General features: G+C 41.2%; 1 protein-coding gene across 1 annotated transcript in view; it reads right to left on the bottom strand.

The window, feature by feature from the left end:
* Positions 1-23,796, bottom strand: part of LOC126191752 (uncharacterized) — a 102,380-nt gene that overhangs the window by 66,535 nt on the left and 12,049 nt on the right. Inside the window, exons 2-5 of the mRNA XM_049932549.1 lie at positions 21,621-21,686; positions 21,355-21,447; positions 13,736-13,837; positions 13,547-13,642 (exon numbers count right to left, since the gene is read on the bottom strand). Coding sequence (XP_049788506.1) covers positions 13,547-13,642; positions 13,736-13,837; positions 21,355-21,432 — 276 coding nt within the window. The 5' untranslated portion in view covers positions 21,433-21,447; positions 21,621-21,686. The remainder of the gene's footprint in view (positions 1-13,546; positions 13,643-13,735; positions 13,838-21,354; positions 21,448-21,620; positions 21,687-23,796) is intronic.

The raw sequence follows: 23,796 nt of genomic DNA on the forward strand, positions 1-23,796 counted from the left end.
TGACAATCACACACAGTCCCGTATGGACAACATAATAATAATCATCCTGGCACTGTGAAAAAGCTGAACAGTTAAAAACAAGTAAGTCGTCAGGGAAACCCAATTCAGTTTTACAAAGAGTACTCTATGGCACTGGCCCCTTAGTTAGCTTGCATTTGTCACAATTCTCTCACCCAGTGCAAAGTTCCAAGTGACTGGAGAACAACATAGATGACTCCTGTATATAATAAGGGTAAAATAACAGACCCACAAAATTACAGACCAATATCCTTAACATCAGTTTGCTGCAGAATTCTTGAACATATTCTAGGTTCAAATACAATAAATTTCCTTGATGCCAAGAAGCTTATGTCCACAAATCAACCTACTTTCGAAAAGAATGCAGGGTGTATACATGGACAAGGAAAAAAAATTTCCCAGATTTATTGGTTGAAAATACACTTTCTCACGAGTGAAAATACAGTTTTTCCGTGTTAAATAACAGTATACTTTTCATCGGCAGTGTAAAACTTATCAATCCTTGGAATGTTTATGGTTTTATACACCGACATAGAATTTTCCGACACTTCAGAAAACGAAACTTAGGGAAAAAAACACATTTTGGAAAGATCTTTGATGTGCAGCAACATGTACACTGCATATTTTCGTGTTGGAAATGTATAAATTCGAATACTACCAAACACCCCATGCTACTTTCTGAAGCATTGGAATCGAGATTGCGACGCGCTTTTGTAAGCCAGTCATAGCTCATGTAACATGATCTCGCCAGCTGATGAAAGCATAGGAGATGTGATGTAGTCAGCCAATAGCAAGATCACTCTTAAGTACCGGGAACACACAAATAAGAAAAGTTAATGGTTTGAATTAATATATATAGTGTTGCTACAAGAAATGAAAAGCTTTCACATATAATATACTAAGATGGTATCTGTTCTTTTGGACATGTCCGAAAGAACAGATACCATCGGTGACCATGCAGCTCGTTAGAATGAAATTACAATGAAATGAACACCCTTAGCTGCTTACAGGCGTTGACATACGTCAACGGGGACAGACGAAAATATGTGCCCCGACCGACATGTCCAAAAGAACAGATACCATCTTAGTATATATACATAGTTAAGGCTCACCAGCTACTTGACCATCTTCTTCTTCTGTGCGAATGCACAAACAGTGCCCGAACTCTTACAGGAATCGGCAACGCGCTGCGAGTAATGAGTATAATGGGCGTGTGCACTATGAATGTAGTGCAGGACAATATGTTGAGAATGTGGGTTTCGCAGGAGGTGTGCGAGAGATCAATCCCTGCAGTCGCGCTATCCTCTGTGTCCTCGGTGGCTCAGATGGATAGAGCATCTGCCATGTAAGCAGGAGATCCCGGGTTCGAGTCCCGGTCGGGGCACACATTTTCATCTGTACCCGTTGACGTACATCAATGCCTGTAAGCAGCTAAGGGAGTTCATTTCATTGTAATTTCACATATAAGATTGGTCTCTTAAGATTAATAAGCTGCAAGAGAAGCTAAGCTTCCACATATAATGTCAATCTTTCTTGCGCGTGTTACACTTTAGGATTCATCACACAAATGTGCCAGTAAAATTTTTAATAACGATGTAAATGTCTGATCTTCTGGGTGCGAATTTCTTCTAGATGGTCATCCTCTTACAGTTGATTTTTAAATGAGAGTCAAACGCTCTGTGATTTAAGAAATTTATCTTATATTTTTGCACATAGTTCATCTGGCGTAAAAGGAAATTTACTTTGAAAGTAACGCTTTTCAAACTACCATTCGCAATATTTTCCCGTGACCTGTTAGAAATTGGTTCATTTCAGCATTGCAAGAGAGTGCCTAGCTAACAGGTGTCACTACGCTTGGGCAGCTACGATGACACAGGAAGCCCGTATGTTCGTACGTGTAAAAAATTAAAAGATCTTGCATTATATCATAAAAGAAAAAAGACATCAGAGGATACTTCAAGAGCATCTGAATTTTGTGAACCATTCTGAAATGCATGATTCTGCTTAAAGTGCACATTCGTATGTCCAGATTCGAATGTAAATTTTCTTGAATTATCTCATGTTTGGTTCTTTATTATGGCATAATGCCATAAGAGGTAGAAGATGGAAAATGTGCACTTGAAACGCAGCGAACATTTGAAACTAGCCAACAGTGTGAAATTAAACACTTTGTTTCAAATAAATTGACTGCTCAGCGGAAGAGATTAATAAAAGCCAAATCTCTTTAGCAAACTGACAAAAACAACTTCATTGTTTTGCAAGGCGATTAACACTTGACTGTCTGAAAGGTTAAAATAAAACCTGAAACTAATAACATATTTTAGCCTTCTGTAATTATGCGGAGTTGGAGTGTTGGAGGAAAGAGACCAAACAGCGAGGCCATCGGTTAGGGAAGGACAGGGAAGGAAGTCAGCCGTGCCCTTTCAAAGGAACCATGCCGGCATTTGCCTGGAGCGATTTAGGGCGTAGTTATGCGAACATATTTTAATTCATTTGATAGCTCCGGGCCACAGAAATCCGTTTTCTTTTCATTTAATGTGAGAGCAATAAATGAAGAGGAAATAGCAAAATCACTAAACGTAAACACAGGTCACATGGAGACTACCCACCTCCCCACTACAACTCAGAATGCTCTGTGCAAGGCGCCCCGGATCTACGATATTTCCGAACTGTGGCAATACTAGATAGAGGCACTCAGCCACACATCTGTAGCCAGAAGTGGGAGAAGGTACTACTCATACACGACTCAACTGCACATGCACAAGAGCACGCCCACAACTGCTCAAAAGAATCTAATGTAAAGAGCTGTCACGTCACGCTCATCGGAGGCAATTTGTTGTTAGGAAGCATTGCATAGTCTTCCTAAAGCCTTTGACACACTTTGCTGTTGGCAGACGGTTGTATAAGCACTGTTTTTTTTTTAGTATATGGGGCATTTCCTTTGCGACTTAAGTTTTATTTTATTTTTTATTTTTTTTTTTATTTTTATTTTTATTTATTTTTTTTTTTTTTTCCTTCTCTCATTCATGTTTTGTTGCTGCAGTATTATTCTGCAGATGCAGGATACAGTAATATCCTTTGTTTGAGTATTGGTTCTTACCTCTCAAAATCACAAAAATTTAACTGAAAACTAAAACAATGAAAAATTCCGGGAATTCTAAAAAATTCCCAGGTTTTTCCCGGATTTCTCCCAGATGAAAAAATTCACGGGTTTTTCCCGGATCTCCCGGTTGTCCCGGGTCGTATACACCCTGAGAATAGCTCTTGCAAAACTAGCTTGCCCTTTTCTCATGTAATATACTGCAAACTATGGATGAAGGGCAACAGGCAAATTCCATAATCCTAGGTTTCCGAAAAGCATTTGACATGGTACCCCACTGCAGACTCTTAAAGAAGGTACGAGCATATGGAATAGGTTCCCAGATAAGTGTGTGACTCAAAGACTTCTTATGAAATAGAACCCAGTATGTTGCCCTGGAAGCCTAGTGTACATCAGAGACAAGGGTTTCATCAAGAGTGCCCCAGGGAAGTGTGATAGGGCCACTATTATTTTCTGTACACATAAATGATGTGATGGGCAGGATGGGCAGCAATCTGTTCCTGTTTGCTGATGATGCTGTGGTGTATGGGAAGATGTCGAAGTTGAGTGACAACAGGAGGATATAATAAAATGACTTAGACAAAATTTGTAGTTGGTGTGATGAATGGCAGCTTGTTCTAAATGTAGAAAAATGTAAGTTAATGCAGATGAGTAGAAAAAAACAAAACCGAAATGTTCGGATACAGCATTACTAGTGTCCTGCTTGACACAGTCATGCTGTTTAAATATCTGGATGTATGAAATGGAACATGCATGTGAGGACTGTGATGGAGAAGGTGATTGTCGACTTCAATTTATTGAGCGAATTTTGGGGAAGTATGATTCATCTGTAAAGAAGACCACATATAGGAAGCTAGGGCAACCTATTCTTGAGTGCTGCTCCAGTGTTTGGGACCTATGCCAGGTCAGATTAAAGGAAGACCTCTATAGCTGCTCAGGCCAGCCTGCAAGATAGGAATGTGATACACTGATCTTATGAGAGCAGCCAAGCAAACAAGTAAACTAAGCAGTTCCCATTCACTTGCCTGCTATTTTATTATTCTTCCTACGAATCAGCTGAGCTGTATTAGATTTACCATCACGCCTTTTTTGGATAGCTTAAAAAAACAATTTCTTGCATGTAAATGAAGTTGTTGACAACTGAATTCTGTTCAACAATGCACCATTTGATGTAGCATCAACTATTATTAAATACTCTAATCCAGAACATTAGTGAACAACACTGTAAATGTCCACAGCCTTGAATGTATGTAGCTTCCCCCCCCCCCCCCTCCCAGAGAAAATAAATGAAATGCTGTTAATTGTCAGCTCATTAGTTCATTGCAGTGAGAAAACATTCAAATCTGTAAATGCTCAGCTGAATTGAGCCCAAGCTTCTGGCTAAATTAGCAAGAGTGGGGTGATGTCTGTATCTTACAAATTTTGCGGACCTGAATCTAGAAATTTGAGGGAATACCACTTCAACGTGTGTCATCCATTAAAGAAGAAGAAAAGCAGCATAAATTGGAGTTGTTCCACCAATAACACAATTTGTTGAAAAAGTAGTCTGACAAGTGGGACTGAGACCAATTCCTAAAATGATAAGTAAAATGAAGAGATAGGAAACTGGATGTTACCTGATTCTGGCATCTGAGTCATGAAATAAGGTAGAGGAAAGGAGCAAAAGTCAACCACGTGAACATAATTTGTCCACTATTATATTCCATACAATTCCACATTATTCTTGTTCATTGAACATCCCTGCCAACTGAGAGTTTGAGTTAAACAGCCTTTCTCTACTACACCAATGAGTGACAATTGGAATCAATAAACTCATATAAACACTTGGGTGTAATAAATTTTGGAGATATGATTGTAATGATCTCATACGCACAGTGATAGGGAAAGCAGGTGGCAGATGCCAATTTACTGGTAGCATATAAGGAAGTTCAGCCAGTCTACAAAGGAGACTGCTTACACAAAACTGTTCAATCCGTCCTAGAAAATTGCGCCGAATGTGTGGGATCAATAAGAAATTGAACCGACAGGGAATATTGACTGTATACAAGGTGCAGCATGAACAGTCACTGTTTATTTATCTCAAGGGAGAGTGCAGCAGAAATGCTGAGAAACCGGAACTGGCTGATGCTTAAAGAAAAAAGTCAACTATCTCAAAAAAGACTATAAACATAGAGACTTCAAAAATTACATTAGACATGTCATCCCACACTACGACCATTGCACAATAGTGGCACACTGTCAGAAGAGAGTACATATTCCTGATTTCCTGCAGACACAGATCTTCTGTGGTGCAGGTACCAGATATGCATTACAGTGTGTGACTGAAATGCCATGGCAATTGAAAGATATTCCAAATTTGAAGTATGCAGGACAGTACAATTCTAGGTGGCAAAATGTCTAATCTGCACACAGATTCACAGTAAAATTCTGGCGGTATCTGGACCAAATGCTATGTCGCATCCAGTGAGGCCAGGTGATGCTGATCGGGAAGATCAGATATTTCACCGTGTGACATCCATCTTTCTGGCAAGATGAAAGAACATCTGGGGAGAAAGATATTTTCCAACGATGAAGACATTCACACAGTGGTTCCCGAAAGGCTCCCTGACCAATGAGCAGATTTCTATCGCCGAGGAATTTAACAATTGGTAAAACATTCGGACTGTTGTTTACAGAGACTTGCTAACTATGCTGACAAAGAGTGTTTTGCATCTGTGTCACTCTGAAATGACCTTTGTCAACATGCAAACATACACTCCTGCAAACGCAACTGACACACACACATGACCACAGGCTGCAGCAGCTAAAAAAGGCAAGAGTCTGGCTTCAGCTAACAGAGATTGTGGTCATGTGCGTGTGAGTTGCATTTGCATGCATGTGTATGTGTATGTTGTCTATCTTCGACAAAGGTCTTGTTGGCTGAAAGCTCACTTTCTGACAGTCTTTTTGTTGTGCCTATCTGCAACTCAGCATCTCTGCTATATGGTGAATAGCAACTATGACAAACTGCCTATTGGCTTCTGTCTCGGGTTCTTCGGCCGACGTTCATCTAATGATTTTTCTGACGTTTCGCCAGCACGAGTGGCTGGCATTGTCAAAGCTTCACCCTCCATTGCCGGTGGTGAACTGGAGGCGAGCTCGCGGCCGCAGACTATATGTACCTGGCGCGCCAACGTCCGAGGGCTTCTCCGCGGTCATTTCCGGTGCGGTTCTCCTCTTGCTACCTGCGACGGTCGTTCGCTGCAGTACGGGAAGCCAGGATCCGTTTACCTTAAGGCTTTCCTCTTTCTTGTTGAAACTGTTCGCGTGTTTTTGGATTTCTACAGCTTCTCTGAACAAGCGCGTGTGATAGTGCTTCTCTACAGCCAGAACTTCCGTGTCGGCGAATTTTATTACGTGGTCGGTCTCATTCAGTGCGTGCTCTGCCACGGCCGATTTCTCCACCTGCCCCAACCTGCAATGTCGCTTATGCTCTTTGATCCTGGTGTTAATGGATCGTCCAGTCATTCCGACATAAACTTTTCCGCATGTGCAAGGTATACGGTATATTCCCGACATTGCAAGTGGGTCTCTTTTCTCCTTCGCCGATCTAAGACACTCTTTGATCTTCCTTGTCGGTTTGAAAATCGTCTTTACGCTGTGTTTGCGCAATATACGGCCGATTCTGTCCGTCACTCTGGGAATGTATGGCAGAAAGGCCGTACCCGACATTTCTTTTTCTGGTTCCTTACTTCGCCGAGTGTTTAGCTCTGTTACACTTCTAATGTAATTTGTGGAGTACCCATTGCTCCTCAGAACAGTTTCCAGGTGTTGCATTTCTCGTTTGAGGTGTTGAGGCTCACATATTCGTCCTGCTCTCGTTACGAGCGTACTAATCATGCCTCTTTTCTGGCTCGGGTGGTGGTTTGACAGTTTGTGCAGGTATCGGTCCGTGTGTGTCGGTTTTCGATACACGTTGTGTCCCAGGTTTTCGCCGTCCCTTGTGACCAGCACATCTAGAAATGGCAGTTTCCTGTCCTTTTCTACCTCCATGGTAAATGTTATGTTGGCATGGAGGCTGTTCAAGTGTCTCAGGAATTCACCGAGCTGTTCTTCACCATGGCTCCACACCACGAAAGTATCATCGACGTACCTGTACCACACCTTAGGTTTGCAAGTCGCCGAGTCCAGTGCCTGTGCTTCGAATTGTTCCATGAAGAAGTTGGCCACCACTGGACTGAGAGGACTACCCATGGCGACGCCTTCCAGCTGTTCGTAGAAATCGCCATTCCACGTGAAATAGCTCGTGGTGAGACATGCATGGAAGAGCTTTTTGATGTCTTGCGGGAACATGGAACCGATGTGCTCCAGAGCGTCGCTGAGTGGCACTTTCGTAAATAACGAAACAACATCAAAACTGACCAGGATGTCGTTTGGCGCAAGTTTCAGTTTCTTCAGCTTCTCAATGAAATGTCCTGAGTCCTTAATGTATGTGTCGGTCTTTCCCACATGTGGCTGGAGCAGAGAGGCCAAGTGTTTCGCCAGTTTATACGTTGGTGAGCCAGGAGCGCTAACGATCGGTCTCAGTGGAACGTTGTTCTTATGGATCTTGGGTAATCCATACAGCCGAGGTGGTAGGGCTTCTGTGTTGCGCAGGTTTCTCTGTATGTCCGCCGGCAGAGAAGACGCCTTGATTAATCGATTCGTATTCCGAGTGATACGCTGCGTCGGATCTGCGCTTAGTTTTCGGTACGTCGTCGGATCTAATAGGTCTCGGATCTTTTGCCCATAATCTTCGGTCTTCATTACGACGGTCGCATTCCCCTTATCGGCAGGCAGTACCAATATACTCTTGTCGGCGTTGAGATTCTTAATGAAGACCGAAGATTATGAGCAAAAGATCCGAGACCTATTAGATCCGACGACGTACCGAAAACTAAGTGCAGATCCAACGCAGCGTATCACTCGGAATACGAATCGATTAATCAAGGCGTCTTCTCTGCCGGCGGACATACAGAGAAACCTGCGCAACACAGAAGCCCTACCACCTCGGCTGTATGGATTACCCAAGATCCATAAGAACAACGTTCCACTGAGACCGATCGTTAGCGCTCCTGGCTCACCAACGTATAAACTGGCGAAACACTTGGCCTCTCTGCTCCAGCCACACGTGGGAAAGACCGACACATACATTAAGGACTCAGGACATTTCATTGAGAAGCTGAAGAAACTGAAACGTGCGCCAAACGACATCCTGGTCAGTTTTGATGTTGTTTCGTTATTTACGAAAGTGCCACTCAGCGACACTCTGGAGCACATCGGTTCCATGTTCCCGCAAGACATCAAAAAGCTCTTCCATGCATGTCTCACCACGAGCTATTTCACGTGGAATGGCGATTTCTACGAACAGCTGGAAGGCGTCGCCATGGGTAGTCCTCTCAGTCCAGTGGTGGCCAACTTCTTCATGGAACAATTCGAAGCACAGGCACTGGACTCGGCAACTTGCAAACCTAAGGTGTGGTACAGGTACGTCGATGATACTTTCGTGGTGTGGAGCCATGGTGAAGAACAGCTCGGTGAATTCCTGAGACACTTGAACAGCCTCCATGCCAACAGAACATTTACCATGGAGGTAGAAAAGGACAGGAAACTGCCATTTCTAGATGTGCTGGTCACAAGGGACGGCGAAAACCTGGGACACAGCGTGTATCGAAAACCGACACACACGGACCGATACCTGCACAAACTGTCAAACCACCACCCGAGCCATAAAAGAGGCATGATTAGTACGCTCGTAACGAGAGCAGGACGAATATGTGAGCCTCAACACCTCAAACGAGAAATGCAACACCTGGAAACTGTTCTGAGGAGCAATGGGTACTCCACAAATTACATTAGAAGTGTAACAGAGCTAAACACTCGGCGAAGTAAGGAACCAGAAAAAGAAATGTCGGGTACGGCCTTTCTGCCATACATTCCCAGAGTGACGGACAGAATCGGCCGTATATTGCGCAAACACAGCGTAAAGACGATTTTCAAACCGACAAGGAAGATCAAAGAGTGTCTTAGATCGGCGAAGGAGAAAAGAGACCCACTTGCAATGTCGGGAATATACCGTATACCTTGCACATGCGGAAAAGTTTATGTCGGAATGACTGGACGATCCATTAACACCAGGATCAAAGAGCATAAGCGACATTGCAGGTTGGGGCAGGTGGAGAAATCGGCCGTGGCAGAGCACGCACTGAATGAGACCGACCACGTAATAAAATTCGCCGACACGGAAGTTCTGGCTGTAGAGAAGCACTATCACACGCGCTTGTTCAGAGAAGCTGTAGAAATCCAAAAACACGCGAACAGTTTCAACAAGAAAGAGGAAAGCCTTAAGGTAAACGGATCCTGGCTTCCCGTACTGCAGCGAACGACCGTCGCAGGTAGCAAGAGGAGAACCGCACCGGAAATGACCGCGGAGAAGCCCTCGGACGTTGGCGCGCCAGGTACATATAGTCTGCGGCCGCGAGCTCGCCTCCAGTTCACCACCGGCAATGGAGGGTGAAGCTTTGACAATGCCAGCCACTCGTGCTGGCGAAACGTCAGAAAAATCATTAGATGAACGTCGGCCGAAGAACCTGAGACAGAAGCCAATAGGCAGTTTGTCAACAAGTGGCCACGAAAGCCTTAACAATTTTGTAATAGCAACTATACTATCCTTTTTCTAATATTGTTACATTCCATCCTGGATTTGCCATTATTCAGTAGTTTAGAATTTATATTTGCAATGAAAAATGGATTTTATGTTGAGCAGCTAAGTAGAAATAAGAAAATATGCATTTCTCATAAAAATGCCAAGCAGATATCTGTTAGTTATATATTTGTTAATTTTATATTTAAATGGCATAGGTATTCGAACTGAATAGAGAGAGAACAGAAAAATAGACTGATATGAGACTTGAACGAGTGATTACCAGTCTTGAATGCTGCTCATTTTTTTCCGTCTTTATGTATTTTACATTTCACGGAAATGCTAGTAGAACGTGCACCTCTGTCTAGAAATCTGCAGTGGCAAGTGAATCAAACATAAGACCCCTACACCGCAGGTGTACATTCTACCAGAGAGCCACACTGCCTTGAGAAAAATCAACTTTACTTCAGGGTATTAAAAATATAGGAACACTTCAAATCTTATTTTCTCAAGAATTTTTGAGAGTTGCATTGATCTGCTTTGGGCAGTAATATTTGAGTTCTCCGACACGCAAGTCGCCCAATGTGGCATCAACTGTAATAAGTACTTGCCCTCCGCGGCCGGACTTCCCCGAATGGGGGACTCCTGACCCACAATGCCATACGCTCATTTCCATTTCTGAACATAATGTACCATAAATATAAATAATTACAAAAATCTGAGTGCTGTGTGTGGGCTCCTTACACGTCAAATGCTTTTTGGAAGTCAAGAAATACTGCACTTACTTGATGTTTTTGATGCATAGCTTTCGGGACGTCCTGTGAGAAAAGCTTAAGTTGAATTTCACATGATCAGTGTTTTAGGAACCCATGCTGAGGTCATTATGTTTGATATATTTTGTGTGTGTGTGTGTGTGTGTGTGTGTGTGTGTGTGTGTGTGTGTGTGTGTGTGTGTGTGGTTTGGGTATCTTATGGGCACCCAACGGTGAGGTTATCAGCGCCCTAACGATGATTAAAATAAACAAATGTGGATAAGAACAAATGAGCAAATAATTACTCTAATTACTCTATCGCACAGGCACTTACACATGCACTAAAACCAATTTGGAGGCAAGATAGCTAATCAAGAAATTAAAACAGAGGGGAAAAAAACACAGAAGAGCTAAAAGAACAGCACAGGGAAATGTGACTGGCTGACCACTTACAAAAAACTTGGGTGAGCCAGCCACCCTGTTGTTAAAAACGTGGGACAATTCACAAAACTTTAAAATGCGAATAACACTCATTTGATCATTGCATAAAATAGACTGCAGATCTGCCGGCAAATCTGCTGCAGTCCACTGGTCAGCAAATAAAATGCAGTCCAATAAAATGTGGTGCACCGTGATCTGCACGCCACAAGCATCACACCTCAGAGGGTCCTCTCACCGGAGTAAAAATCCATGCGTCATTGGGCTGTGGCCGATGCGAAGACGAGTAAGGATGACCTCGTCCCGTCGACGTGGCTCGAAGGAAGTACGCCACGGCCGAGTTGTGGGCTTCACGACATGGAGCTTTTTGTCTGCCACTTCCAGCCAGTCATGTTCCCAGTGAAACAGTACTTTATACTGCAATAGTGAGGTGAGGGCATGCAGGGGGATAGCACACTGAAAGACCTGACAGTCACGACATGCCTCCTTGGCTGCTCAATCAGCCCTTTCATTCCTCAGAATTCCCATGTGATATACCTCACTATCCTCATTTAGTTATCTATCCTATACCAGAATAAGGCCAAGAATGTTATTCTGGAGGTGGTACTTCCATACCAAGAAAGGGAACTTGATTTGTAAGTTCTGTATAATCACGTTAGAGATACGAAATATGAAACAATGTGATACTGTCACAGGCTGAATTAATACAGTAGCTATGTGACACGCCCCCCCCTGCCCCCCCCCCCCCCGTCTCTCTCTCTCTCTCTCTCTCTCTCTCTCTCTCTCTCTCTCTCTCTCTGTGTGTGTGTGTGTGTGTGTGTGTGTGTGTGTCAATCTCTAGTACAGCCAATAACAACAGACATGATACACTGTTCGGAGGCTCGAGAAGTACAGGTGTAGATGAATCCCCCCCCCCCCTACCCGACACTGCTATCAAACAATGAAAAATGAAGTAGGGGGAAATCTCAAAAGAACATTTTTATCATTTAAAGCATGAGTGTCCTTATAATTCATTTTTATCTGGCAGCCAAATGAGACCTCAAGAGGTATAAACAGTTTCATGCTTTGGAAAAGTATATTTATTCATGTGATACACCACATAATAAACAAGATGTACAATACCTACCAGTGTGACAAACTGAAAGAAAATTTGTGATCTGCTCATGTCTATTCTACTGGAAATTATTTATCACACAAGCACATAAATATTTCGATGGAAATTGAATACAGCTTGAAATGATTGAAAGCAAACTGGCATGCATCATAAATATGTTGCAATTTGAGATACTGTCCACAGTTTAAAAAAACACAGGTTGGATGAAAGTACTGATTTTCCCCACTCTGACAACAATACTTTCACTATAAAGAGAAAAGAAGTAAGAGCTACAGACACCTCTACTCAGTGCATTCTCTAAGGAAACATCAGATGCCTGAAAATTGCAATGATTGAGGTACATTGACAGAAATAATTTTGAAAAGTGTTCTTTAAATTTCATTACAGAAGGACCTCCTGTCAGACAACTATAATATTTGCTAGTAACTTTGGTGACAATTTTTAAGCGAATAATAATTGTCTCAGACAAGCTAGGGAAGTGGGCCAAACCTGGACCGAATCGAAGAGTCAGACATACCTCTATGTCTAGTATAATAAGTGTTGTTTACAGGCAGTTTCTCAAATCAGTCTGGGCATATACTGTACTGCTTTCCCAAGTCCACCTCAAAAATACAACACACAAACAGGTCAAAAATGAAAAGATACCACAACAACATGATATGCAGGCAGATGGTATGTAGACAATATTCAAGGTATCACTCAGAGTAGAAAAATAGGAAGATAAAGGCTTGATACCCTGTCACAGTGAAGTCTTTAAAGACCAAGCACAAGCTCAGACTGTGGAAGAAAATCAGTTATGTCTGACTGAAGAGAAGAACGTAATTTGTATGCACAGCTTCGATTATTTCATTCTTGTTTATGTGCCCATCTAATGCTCAACACCAACCTCCTCTGTATTGTAAGTGGTTACCATTAATAATTCAATTGTTGTACTGGAGCACCTACTTTTCCAGTACTGTACTGTCAGTGAACATATAATCTTAGGACAAATTAGGTGTATGTGCTCTAGGTAAAATGCAGTATTCCAGTGGTGTTTTAAGAAGTCTGGAACATCTTATTAGATTTGAATATACTGTCAGCAGACCATAACAAAACAAGCGAGAACTATCACACTTTTCTGATGAAAGAGATTAAGGAAACAAGCCATTGTTGTGATGGAAGTGTCATCCTAATGTGTGTATACATTTAAGTGTACTATGCAAGATACATTCAGAATGGTCTGAAAGGTTCAATACTAACTACTTCTGAGGACAGTCTCATACTTTGCAGGCTGTAGCCTGTGTTTATTATACTACTGCAAAGAAAGTATTCCATAATTATTATTTTTAATAATCTTAGCACCATGGGATCTGTTTATATTACAGGTATTTTCACCAGTCACTTGAGGCAGTTATAAAACACAGCCCATCATTCTTCAGTTGGATGTAAATGTCAATGAAAAAATTTCTTTGCTGGAAACTCACCTTCCCCATACGTGTTTTATTTGTACTGCTCAGATCATACAGATGATGATTGTCGACATCGGCAACATCAATCACTGCATGTTCCTTTGATAATGCCTGAAAATCAAAAGTTGTCCAATTGCTACAATAATTAAAATTATTTTTGGGCTAATCAATATTTTATTGTGAATTGTGTTTCAGCAGTGTTACCTTGCTGTCAATAACAACTGAACATGCTTCAGAATCTCTGCCAATACGATTCTCTCCTTTGTATATTGGGTAACTCTTGCCACCAATTTCCAAACTTCCAAACTGAAACCCAACATAGCATTAATCCAATAAAATTTGTAATAAGTAACAATAAAAATAATAATAATAATAACAATACAAGAAAATGATTTGGAATAAGCAGCTATAGAAGACAGGATACATAAAATGGGAAGAGCATATGGTGTAACTAAAGACCTTTACAATAAAAAGTGCCTATCTAACAGTGGAAAAATAAGACATTAGAACAAAGTAGCAAAACCAGAACATCAATAAGACAAGCAAATGCCTAGTATTAGACTATAATCTAGATAAATTAGAAATAGTAGGAAGGTGAATCATTAGGAAAATATTAGGCCCACGAAAACTATGGAAGATTGGAAATTATGTAGTAATGACAAAATTTACCAAAACATAAAAATATCAGAAGTAATGAGAAAAAGAAGACTGATGATTTTTGCTCATTTATATAGAATGCAACAGTCGATTAACCAAAAAATATTTGTGGGATAACAAATCAACAAGCCGTACATATGAAGGAAAAAAGGATTAAAAATTATGAAATCAAAAATGATCTCAATTAATCAGAAAAAAGGAAGAAAAACTATAGTGAACAGATGAAAGAGTACTGGAAGAAAAGAAAAGAACAAAGAATAAGGAATGTATACTAGTACCTGGTCTTTAGTTGGCCCGTCCAAAAAAAGGAAAGAAAGAAATAAGAATAACAATAGTAATAATAACAAAAGTTGAAACTGATGATACTAAGATCATGCAGGCTTTGTTCTGTTCAAAGGACATTTGTTGTGGGTAATGATACAGTTGGTAGCTTAAAGCTACATGGCACCTTCATATATCAACCTGTTTAAATGTCAACAACCAAAATCCTTCCGAAACAAACAGGATACTCATGCGGTTCAGGTTCACTGATGGTCTTCAGATTTGGCCCCAGGGCCAAGAAATTCTATTGTCATTCTTTTACAGCCGTAACACCTTTTCGGTAAATATCTAGAATATACCGCCAGTGGGTACTTACATGCTTTGTGCAGGAATGCTGTCAGGTATGATGGGAACAAAAGAATGTGTGTCAGCCATTTGTGTTACGCAGCCAATGAGAGAGCAGCAGGCGGAGTACGTGTTTCAAAGTAATACATTCAGAAGAAAGGATGAAACACTACTGTAAACAAGGATTACAAATGCTATTGGTCTTTATTTGAGTCACAGTTATTTGAACTGTGCTAGTATCTGCAAACCAAAGACAGCATCGCAACCCATGATATATTCGAAAAAGCAGAGAAATTTTTCTCTGCTCTGTGTTGTTACACAATTGATCAGCACGAGCACACTGAATAATGGATCAGCGTTTTTTAATTAAATCATGGAAGAAGGTATGTGGATCAATGTTTATTAATAAATAAAATGTGCAACCCTATTGTCAGCAAAACAATGAGCCCCCTACCTTCTTCCACGATTGAATGAAAAAACATTGATCCACTTACTTACAGTAGTGGCTTTTGCGGCAATTCCAGTGGATTCCATCCACACAAACCTTTGACTCTTTAAGAGTCATTTCACCACCACATTTGATAAATTTTCATGTCTCTGCAATCAATCCATGAAACATGCACTAACGGAAATGTTGACGTGCAGAACTAAATTACATAAATCAGTCCACTTTGTAGCACTCACTGCCATAATCCCTAAATATTTCTCTCAAAAGTCACTAATACACCGAAAAATAAGAAACAAGTCAATGATTTCAATTTTGGTGCTAGAAATATATTGCCTCTATTTTGGTTATGTCAAAGGAGCATCCCACTGGCTACATGAAACAGATGCACTGCCAATTTATGAGCAGTAGATAAGCACAGCTCTGACTGCCACCGGCTCTGACTTAGACCTTAGCCCACTTTTTCTCCTCTTTGTTTCACCTGGTCCCCATCAGTACAGTGTGTCACTTTTTAAGACACTGAGCAACACTACTCTGATGTGGAAAAAAAAAACACACACACACAATCTATCCATATAAAAGGACAACCACCAACAGCATCTAGACTTCAATGGCATTCAGCAGTACCCATCCCTTCTGCATCAAAATCTCTCACAGAAAAGTGCTACTCCTCCAAATCTTGCCCACAAACAAATCTTATATGTCACATCCTCATATGCTTTTAATGCTCCAACTCCTAATATTCAGATGCAAAGGAGCACCCCCATTTTATTATCCCTTTTACAAGCCTATTCTACACCATCAAAGTTAGTGCAAGTAGTTTGTAGTATATCCACTTCACAGCAACTTCTGCACAGCCCTTTACACTAGCAGGCCACCAACCATCCATCTAAATGCATGGTCACTGCGAAATTGTGGTCAATACTGAACTTGACAGTGCCAGACCAGGAACACAATGAGTGAATTGTTTACTTAACTAACTGCAGTTTGTTGACTTACAACCCCCACTACTTCTGATCCCACTGATATATGATCCTGACACCCAATAGCTAGTGGACTCGCTAACAAGAGGAACATTATACCACACAATTCTTAATTGGTTGTGTGATTTCAGTCACGTGAATTTCTGCTATATTTGCACCCACCAAAATAATATTTCATTTCTCTGGATTATTTGGGCTTGCCTGTCAACTGGATACTTGTGAGATAATGTGAAGAGCACATAGGGAGTATGAGGAATTCACTGGCTCAATTATAACTCATCTGCTCTAGTGCCCTCAAGATCAAAAATAGTTCTACACTGAACACAGTATTGCTGTGGAAGTGGTTCTTGAGAACACTTTCAGGATATACTACAAAGCAGCCAACAGAGTTCTCTTTCTTAGGGCAATCATTACAAATTACAAAAGATTTGCAGTGTTCTGATACAATTTTGTAAAACTTGGACTTAAAAACATGATCAGGGGGGCAATTCTTTCTGTAAACTCTTAATTCCTAAATAATTCTGAGCCTTCATATCAATTATGATGGTGAATGACATCATATTCAGTTACATACAGCACAAACATCTGCACTTGGTGCCACCAGTTTCTGCTTAGTGCGAATACCAAATGGCCTTGCTGCTCATGATTGATCCATGAATGACTGTTCCACCCTAATCTCAGCAGACAGACCGGGAATCAGTTTAGTTACATTATCCTATTGGAAGCCTACACCCATCTAGGCAAACAGCACCAATGATTTATTGACATAACACCCAAGCAGAAGAGTAAACTGTGCATCAAAATTTGACTCGAAACCACAAAAAGCCTGGTAAAACAACCAGAGCAGATGTAAATGGTCTGCTCCATATGATCTGTGACTGAGGCACTTTAGTGCTTCATGACTTTCGTCTTTCGATCCTACAGGTGCAGAAACCGCTCAACTCATCGAAGGTTATACTTAAAAACTTAAACTTTTAAAATTTAGACTAGAAAAAAAGGCAATGAGAATGAATAAAATCGATACAAACATTGCTGTAATGAAAATTTAAAAACCCGTCCTACCCGAACCATCCTCCAGTCACCTGACTGTCAATTGTGAGCAGTCACTGCAACATTAGGAAAGAAACAAAATTACTACAGCCATTCACAAACAACAAACACAGGACAGAAGACTGAACAATGGATACAATATCATTTACAGCCATAGCAAACAAAATCAAGTTAAAAAATGCGCATGAGGGAGACCATTCTCTTTCTCAAAGCTCTACGACATAATCATCAACCCAATATCCAACATATCATCTACACATGATGAGCTGTAAAAATATATGCTGTACCTGCACCATGGCAGTCAGCTGATAGGTATACCTGCTTAAAGGACGTCCCTCTCACTAAGGGCTCACCTTCAGAGGATGTCATGTTTCCAAGTAGAGAAGGAATTAGCATATTTCATCAAAATATAAGAGGTATTAGAGATAAAGTTAGTGAACTGCTTATAGATGTTGACTCTGAAATTATTGGTATATCGGAGCACCACTTAAATAATTTGACAATTCAGAGGCTTCCTTTACCAGGATACAGATTAGCTGGCTGTTTTTCAAGGAGTTCCTTGCAGAACGGGGGAGTGGCCATGTAGGCAAAAAGCACTATTCCATTTGAGTCCATAGAAGTATGACAGCATTGCACTGAACAGATATTTGAATGTTGTGCAGAGGCAGTTGAATTTAATGAAACTAAACTTCTGATTGTTGTTGTTTATATGTCCCCTAATTCTGATTCACTTTGTAGGAAGTACCAGAAATTAGTTATATGTGGTGACTTCAATATAAATTTTGTATATGATGGTGCAAGAAAAAGGATGTTGGTAGATCTCCTCAATTTATATGATCTGATGCAGACTGTTTTTTCCAACTAGGGTGCAAGGGAACAGTTGCACAGCCATAGGCGACATTTTTACTCATTCTTCATTACTAGATAGGCATTCTGTTAGTAAAAGGGTGAACAGCCTTTCAGACCATAATGCAAAAAATTTTAACACTAAAAGGCTTTTGTACTCAAACAAATGCCACATATAATTACAAACTATGTAGGGAAGTTAATCCAACAGCAACAGAGTTTTTTTTTAAACCTTGTTAAGGAACAAGAGTGGCAGGATGTTTATAGTGCCGATAACATAGATGATAAATATAATGCTTTCCTTAACACATTTCTCATGCTCTTTGAGAGTTGCTTTCCATTAGAACATTCTGAACAGGGTACTAGCAGTAACAGGCAGCCCAGGTGGTTGACTAGTGGTATAAGGATATCATGTAGAACAAAGTGGGAATTATATCAAATTGTTAGAAGTAGTCACAACAAACAGTATCATAAGTGCTTAAAAATGTTATTAGGAAGGCAAAGAGTATGTGGTATGCAAATAAAATAGCTAATCCACAGGATAAAATTAAAACCATATGGTCAGTTGTAAAGGAAGTGTCTGGTCAGCAGCACCTGACGTTTTAATTTCACAGAATGGGCATAAGATTAGTGAAACTTAACAGTTCAAATTTCTAGGTTTTCAGATAGATAGTAAATCGTCATGGAAAGTCCACATTCAGGATCTTGTTCAAATACTTAGAGCTGCCATTTTTACTGTTCGAATGGCATTTGAAGTGAATGATCGTTCAACACAGAAATTAGTCTACATTGCTTATTTTCATTCGCTTGTGTCATACGGTATTATGTTTTGAACTAACTCTTCCCATTCTAAAAGGATATTTTTGACTCAGAAATAGGCGATTCGGGCAATAAGTGGTGTAAGTTCACGAACCTCTTGTCAACCCCTGTTAACAAGTCTGGGTATTTTGACATTGGCCTCTCAATATACACTCCTGGAAATTGAAATAAGAACACCGTGAATTCATTGTCCCAGGAAGGGGAAACTTTATTGACACATTCCTGGGGTCAGATACATCACATGATCACACTGACAGAACCACAGGCACATAGACACAGGCAACAGAGCATGCACAATGTCGGCACTAGTACAGTGTATATCCACCTTTCGCAGCAATGCAGGCTGCTATTCTCCCATGGAGACGATCGTAGAGATGCTGGATGTAGTCCTGTGGAACGGCTTGCCATGCCATTTCCACCTGGCGCCTCAGTTGGACCAGCGTTCGTGCTGGACGTGCAGACTGCGTGAGACGACGCTTCATCCAGTCCCAAACATGCTCAATGGGGGACAGATCCGGAGATCTTGCTGGCAAGGGTAGTTGACTTACACCTTCTAGAGCACGTTGGGTGGCACGGGATACATGCGGACGTGCATTGTCCTGTTGGAACAGCAAGTTCCCTTGCCGGTCTAGGAATGGTAGAACGATGGGTTCGATGACGGTTTGGGTGTACCGTGCACTATTCAGTGTCCCCTCGACGATCACCAGTGGTGTACGGCCAGTGTAGGAGATCGCTCCCCACACCATGATGCCGGGTGTTGGCCCTGTGTGCCTCGGTCGTATGCAGTCCTGATTGTGGCGCTCACCTGCACGGCGCCAAACACGCATACGACCATCATTGGCACCAAGGCAGAAGCGACTCTCATCGCTGAAGACGACACGTCTCCATTCGTCCCTCCATTCACGCCTGTCGCGACACCACTGGAGGCGGGCTGCACGATGTTGGGGCGTGAGCGGAAGACGGACTAACGGTGTGCGGGACCGTAGCCCAGCTTCATGGAGACGGTTGCGAATGGTCCTCGCCGATACCCCAGGAGCAACAGTGTCCCTAATTTGCTGGGAAGTGGCGGTGCGGTCCCCTACGGCACTGCATAGGATCCTACGGTCTTGGCGTGCATCCGTGCGTCGCTGCGGTCCGGTCCCAGGTCGACGGGCACGTGCACCTTCCGCCGACCACTGGCGACAACATCGATGTACTGTGGAGACTTCACGCCCCACGTGTTGAGCAATTCGGCGGTACGTCCACCCGGCCTCCCGCATGCCCACTATACGCCCTCGCTCAAAGTCCGTCAACTGCACATACGGTTCACGTCCACGCTGTCGCGGCATGCTACCAGTGTTAAAGACTGCGATGGAGCTCCGTATGCCACGGCAAACTGGCTGACACTGACGGCGGCGGTGCACAAATGCTGCGCAGCTAGCGCCATTCGACGGCCAACACCGCGGTTCCTGGTGTGTCCGCTGTGCCGTGCGTGTGATCAGTGCTTGTACAGCCCTCTCGCAGTGTCCGGAGCAAGTATGGTGGGTCTGTGCACACCGGTGTCAATGTGTTCTTTTTTCCATTTCCAGGAGTGTATATATATTTCTTACTGTCATTTCTTGTTACCAATATTTAGCTTACTGGCATTTCTTGTCAACAATATTAACTTATTCCCAAGAACAAGCAGCTTTCACCCAGTTAATACTCGGCAGAAATCAAACCTGCACTTGGATCAGACTTGGTAGGACATGTGTGCAGTATACTGCCGCATCCATCTTCAATAAGCTACCACTTGAATTCAAAAATCGTGGCAGTAATCCATGTGCTTTCAAATCAAAACTAAAGAGTTTCATCATGGGTCACGCCTTCTATTCTGTTGAGGAGTTCCTTGAAAAATTAAGCTGATTCTTGTTGTATTGCTGATTGCGTTTACTTAAACTTATGGACTGACTTTTTTCGGGTTCATAAACATTTTATTTATATCTGTTATTACTTTTATGTTGTAATTTCATGTACTGGAACATTCCATGACTTTGGAGATTTGTTCCTCAATTTGGTCCTACAGAACTTGATGTGTAAATAAAATAAAAATAAAAAATATCCCCAAAAGCTCAATTTGTGGACCTGCCAGACATTATTATTCTTCCAAGTAGTGCCTCAGACCCTTTCAAGATTGAAGAATATATTATTCTGCCATTGTGATACAATTTTAAGTTTACACCATGAGCTTGTTTATCAGCAACGTACACATACTTATAAAAATTTCTTTTCAATGATTGGTAAACCTCTATACAGTAGTTTCAATCAGCTTTTTTTTTTTCTATGACAAACAAATATACATAAATAAGCAGTAATCTTTATTTTTCTGTGAATTAAAAACAAAAGATCACTGAAGCAACAATAGGAGCACTAATAACCAATAATCTGGCATTTCATACCTGTATTTTTTTGTCATCTTTGGTCTCTTTCAGCTCTTCAAATGCGAGATCATCCAAAATTTGAGTGCAGTCCATCATGTCTCTTATGTCGGGCTACAAAGTTCAATAAAGTTAATATTTTGCTTTAATCAATAATTTCATTCAAATAAAATAAATAAATACCACAAAAATTTACTTAGTAAAAATAATTTATGTAACAATTTGAAAAAATTATAAATTAGTTGTACAACTGCATACTTCAGTAAACACAATGATGCATACAATACCTTTTTATCAAAAGAGTCTGAGTTATGTGGAGTTCTGTGAGTGTTAATCCTTGAATAGCTGGTTACCTGTAACAAACAAAAAGGATGTGCTTCTGGTACATAATCATATATCAAACAATATGTTATAATCCAGTAATAACTTCATATGGACTTGAAGTTAAAAGCCTTTAAATCAGAATCTGGAAATAATGTTTAATGTTTCATAATAGGTGAGCTAATCTCATGGCTCAGAGATTGTGATAAGTACCTATCACTATCACCTTAAAATATGGACTGTTCAACAGGCAGAACTAAGATTTCATAGTTACAAAAGTGCATACGTGAGGTTCAGAAGATCACATACATTTCAATGTGGGATTGTCAACGAGCACCTGCTTGTATCATCTACCATTTGTAAACCTTTCCTACAGCCTTTGGCAGCCTATTACTCAGTCACTAGTAGCTGAAAGACTTTGGACCATAATGCTGTGTTTCCACCCACAGCCAACCATAGCAATCAAACAATAATAATGTGTGCAACAGCAGTGTAGAATCTGTTATGCACACTATCTGATCCTGTTACTTATTAATGGGCATTAATATGGGGTGCATCCAGCCTTCATCTTTGCGACAGTTTGAAGTCTGTTAGGGACATTTTCAGTAAGGTGTCTGAATGTCTGTGGACAAATGGCAGCTCATTCTTCCTCAAGTGCCAAAACCAGATACTGTAGGATTCTGGGGTCTGGAGCAAACTTGACATTCTAAGTCATCCCAAAAGTGTTCCATTGGCTCCATGTCAGAAATCTGGGCTGTCAGTCCATTTCAGGCATGTTACTGTTACAAACCATTGCCTCACAGACACTGCTCTATGGCAGGATGCATTGTCATGCCAATACAGACAATCATTGTCTCTGAACCATTCCTCCCTTCCGCATTTGCCGTTTTCTTAAGCACAAGAAGAAAACCACACCCTAACTATGAAAAACACTCCCACACTGAAATAATACCTCCACCGTACTTCACTGACGGCAATTAAGTCCTCCAGGCATTTGCCAAACCCTTCCACCAGATTACCACAGAGTACAGTGCAAATCATCACCTCAATTCACACGTTTCCAGTTTTTTGCTGCCCATTGGCAGCACTCTTTACATCAAATGAAACTTCGCTTAGCATTTACAACAAAAATCTGTGGCTTTCGAGCAGCTGCTCAGCCATTTTAAACCTTTCTTCTGAACTCCATATGCACAATCATTGGGCTAGCTGGATTACTGGTAGCACTTTGGAACTCATGAGTGATTCCTTCAACTGATTTCTTACAATTCTTTTACAATCACCCTCCACAATGCTCAACAGTCCCTCTTCACCAGTACATGAGCTCTTCGTTTAGCTGTTGCTGTTCCTTTGCATTTCCACTTCACAACCATCTCACCAACAGTCAACTTGGCAAACTTTAGAAAGGTTGGAGCAAGCAATATCACACTCAATTATTTCTTTATTGAAATGTACAAACAGGTAAAAACAACAAATTCAGACAACTCGCCTCAGTTAAACAGTGAAGCCCTGTGCAAACTGGAACCTTCAATAAGTCCACAAACTGAAATCCTTCCACACAATACTGTCATAAATACTGATGGCCGGTTTACAGCTTTTCTAAATTCGTACTGCACAATGTAGAAATGTCTCAGACGCAAATTCTTATACAACTCTATTCTGATCCATAAAATAGCATTCCCAGACACTCCTAAGTAAATAAAGGCACTGCTGCATGACATATTCCACTGGAAACATTTGATCATTAAACATTTACTCCACATTGAGAGTCATGCAAATTTCTCTTTTTTCCCCACAAAGAAAGATTACACTGTGACAAATCATGGATGAGGAAATATTCAAGGTCATTTTCATGGGTTGATGGAAGGCAGAACAAGGGTTGAGGGGGGAGGAGCTTTGCGGACCATAGATACTGATGCTGTTCAGGGTAACAATATAGAGAACGATATGAAAGTAAATGGCAAATGGTGTGTACTCCTTTTTTGTAGTACTGTTAACAGCTATCATTTTATGCTGTTTGCACTGGATATATGGAATGAAACTTTTTCATGCAACAGAAAAATAGCTGTACTCAGAAGTCCAAGTTATTTACTTTTCTTCATACAGAGCATTTGTCACTGTTGCTCCCTTGCCCCAGTAGCATTC

The sequence above is a fragment of the Schistocerca nitens genome, chromosome 1 (genome assembly GCF_023898315.1).
Source record: "Schistocerca nitens isolate TAMUIC-IGC-003100 chromosome 1, iqSchNite1.1, whole genome shotgun sequence".
In the NCBI taxonomy this organism is placed as follows: domain Eukaryota; kingdom Metazoa; phylum Arthropoda; class Insecta; order Orthoptera; family Acrididae; genus Schistocerca; species Schistocerca nitens.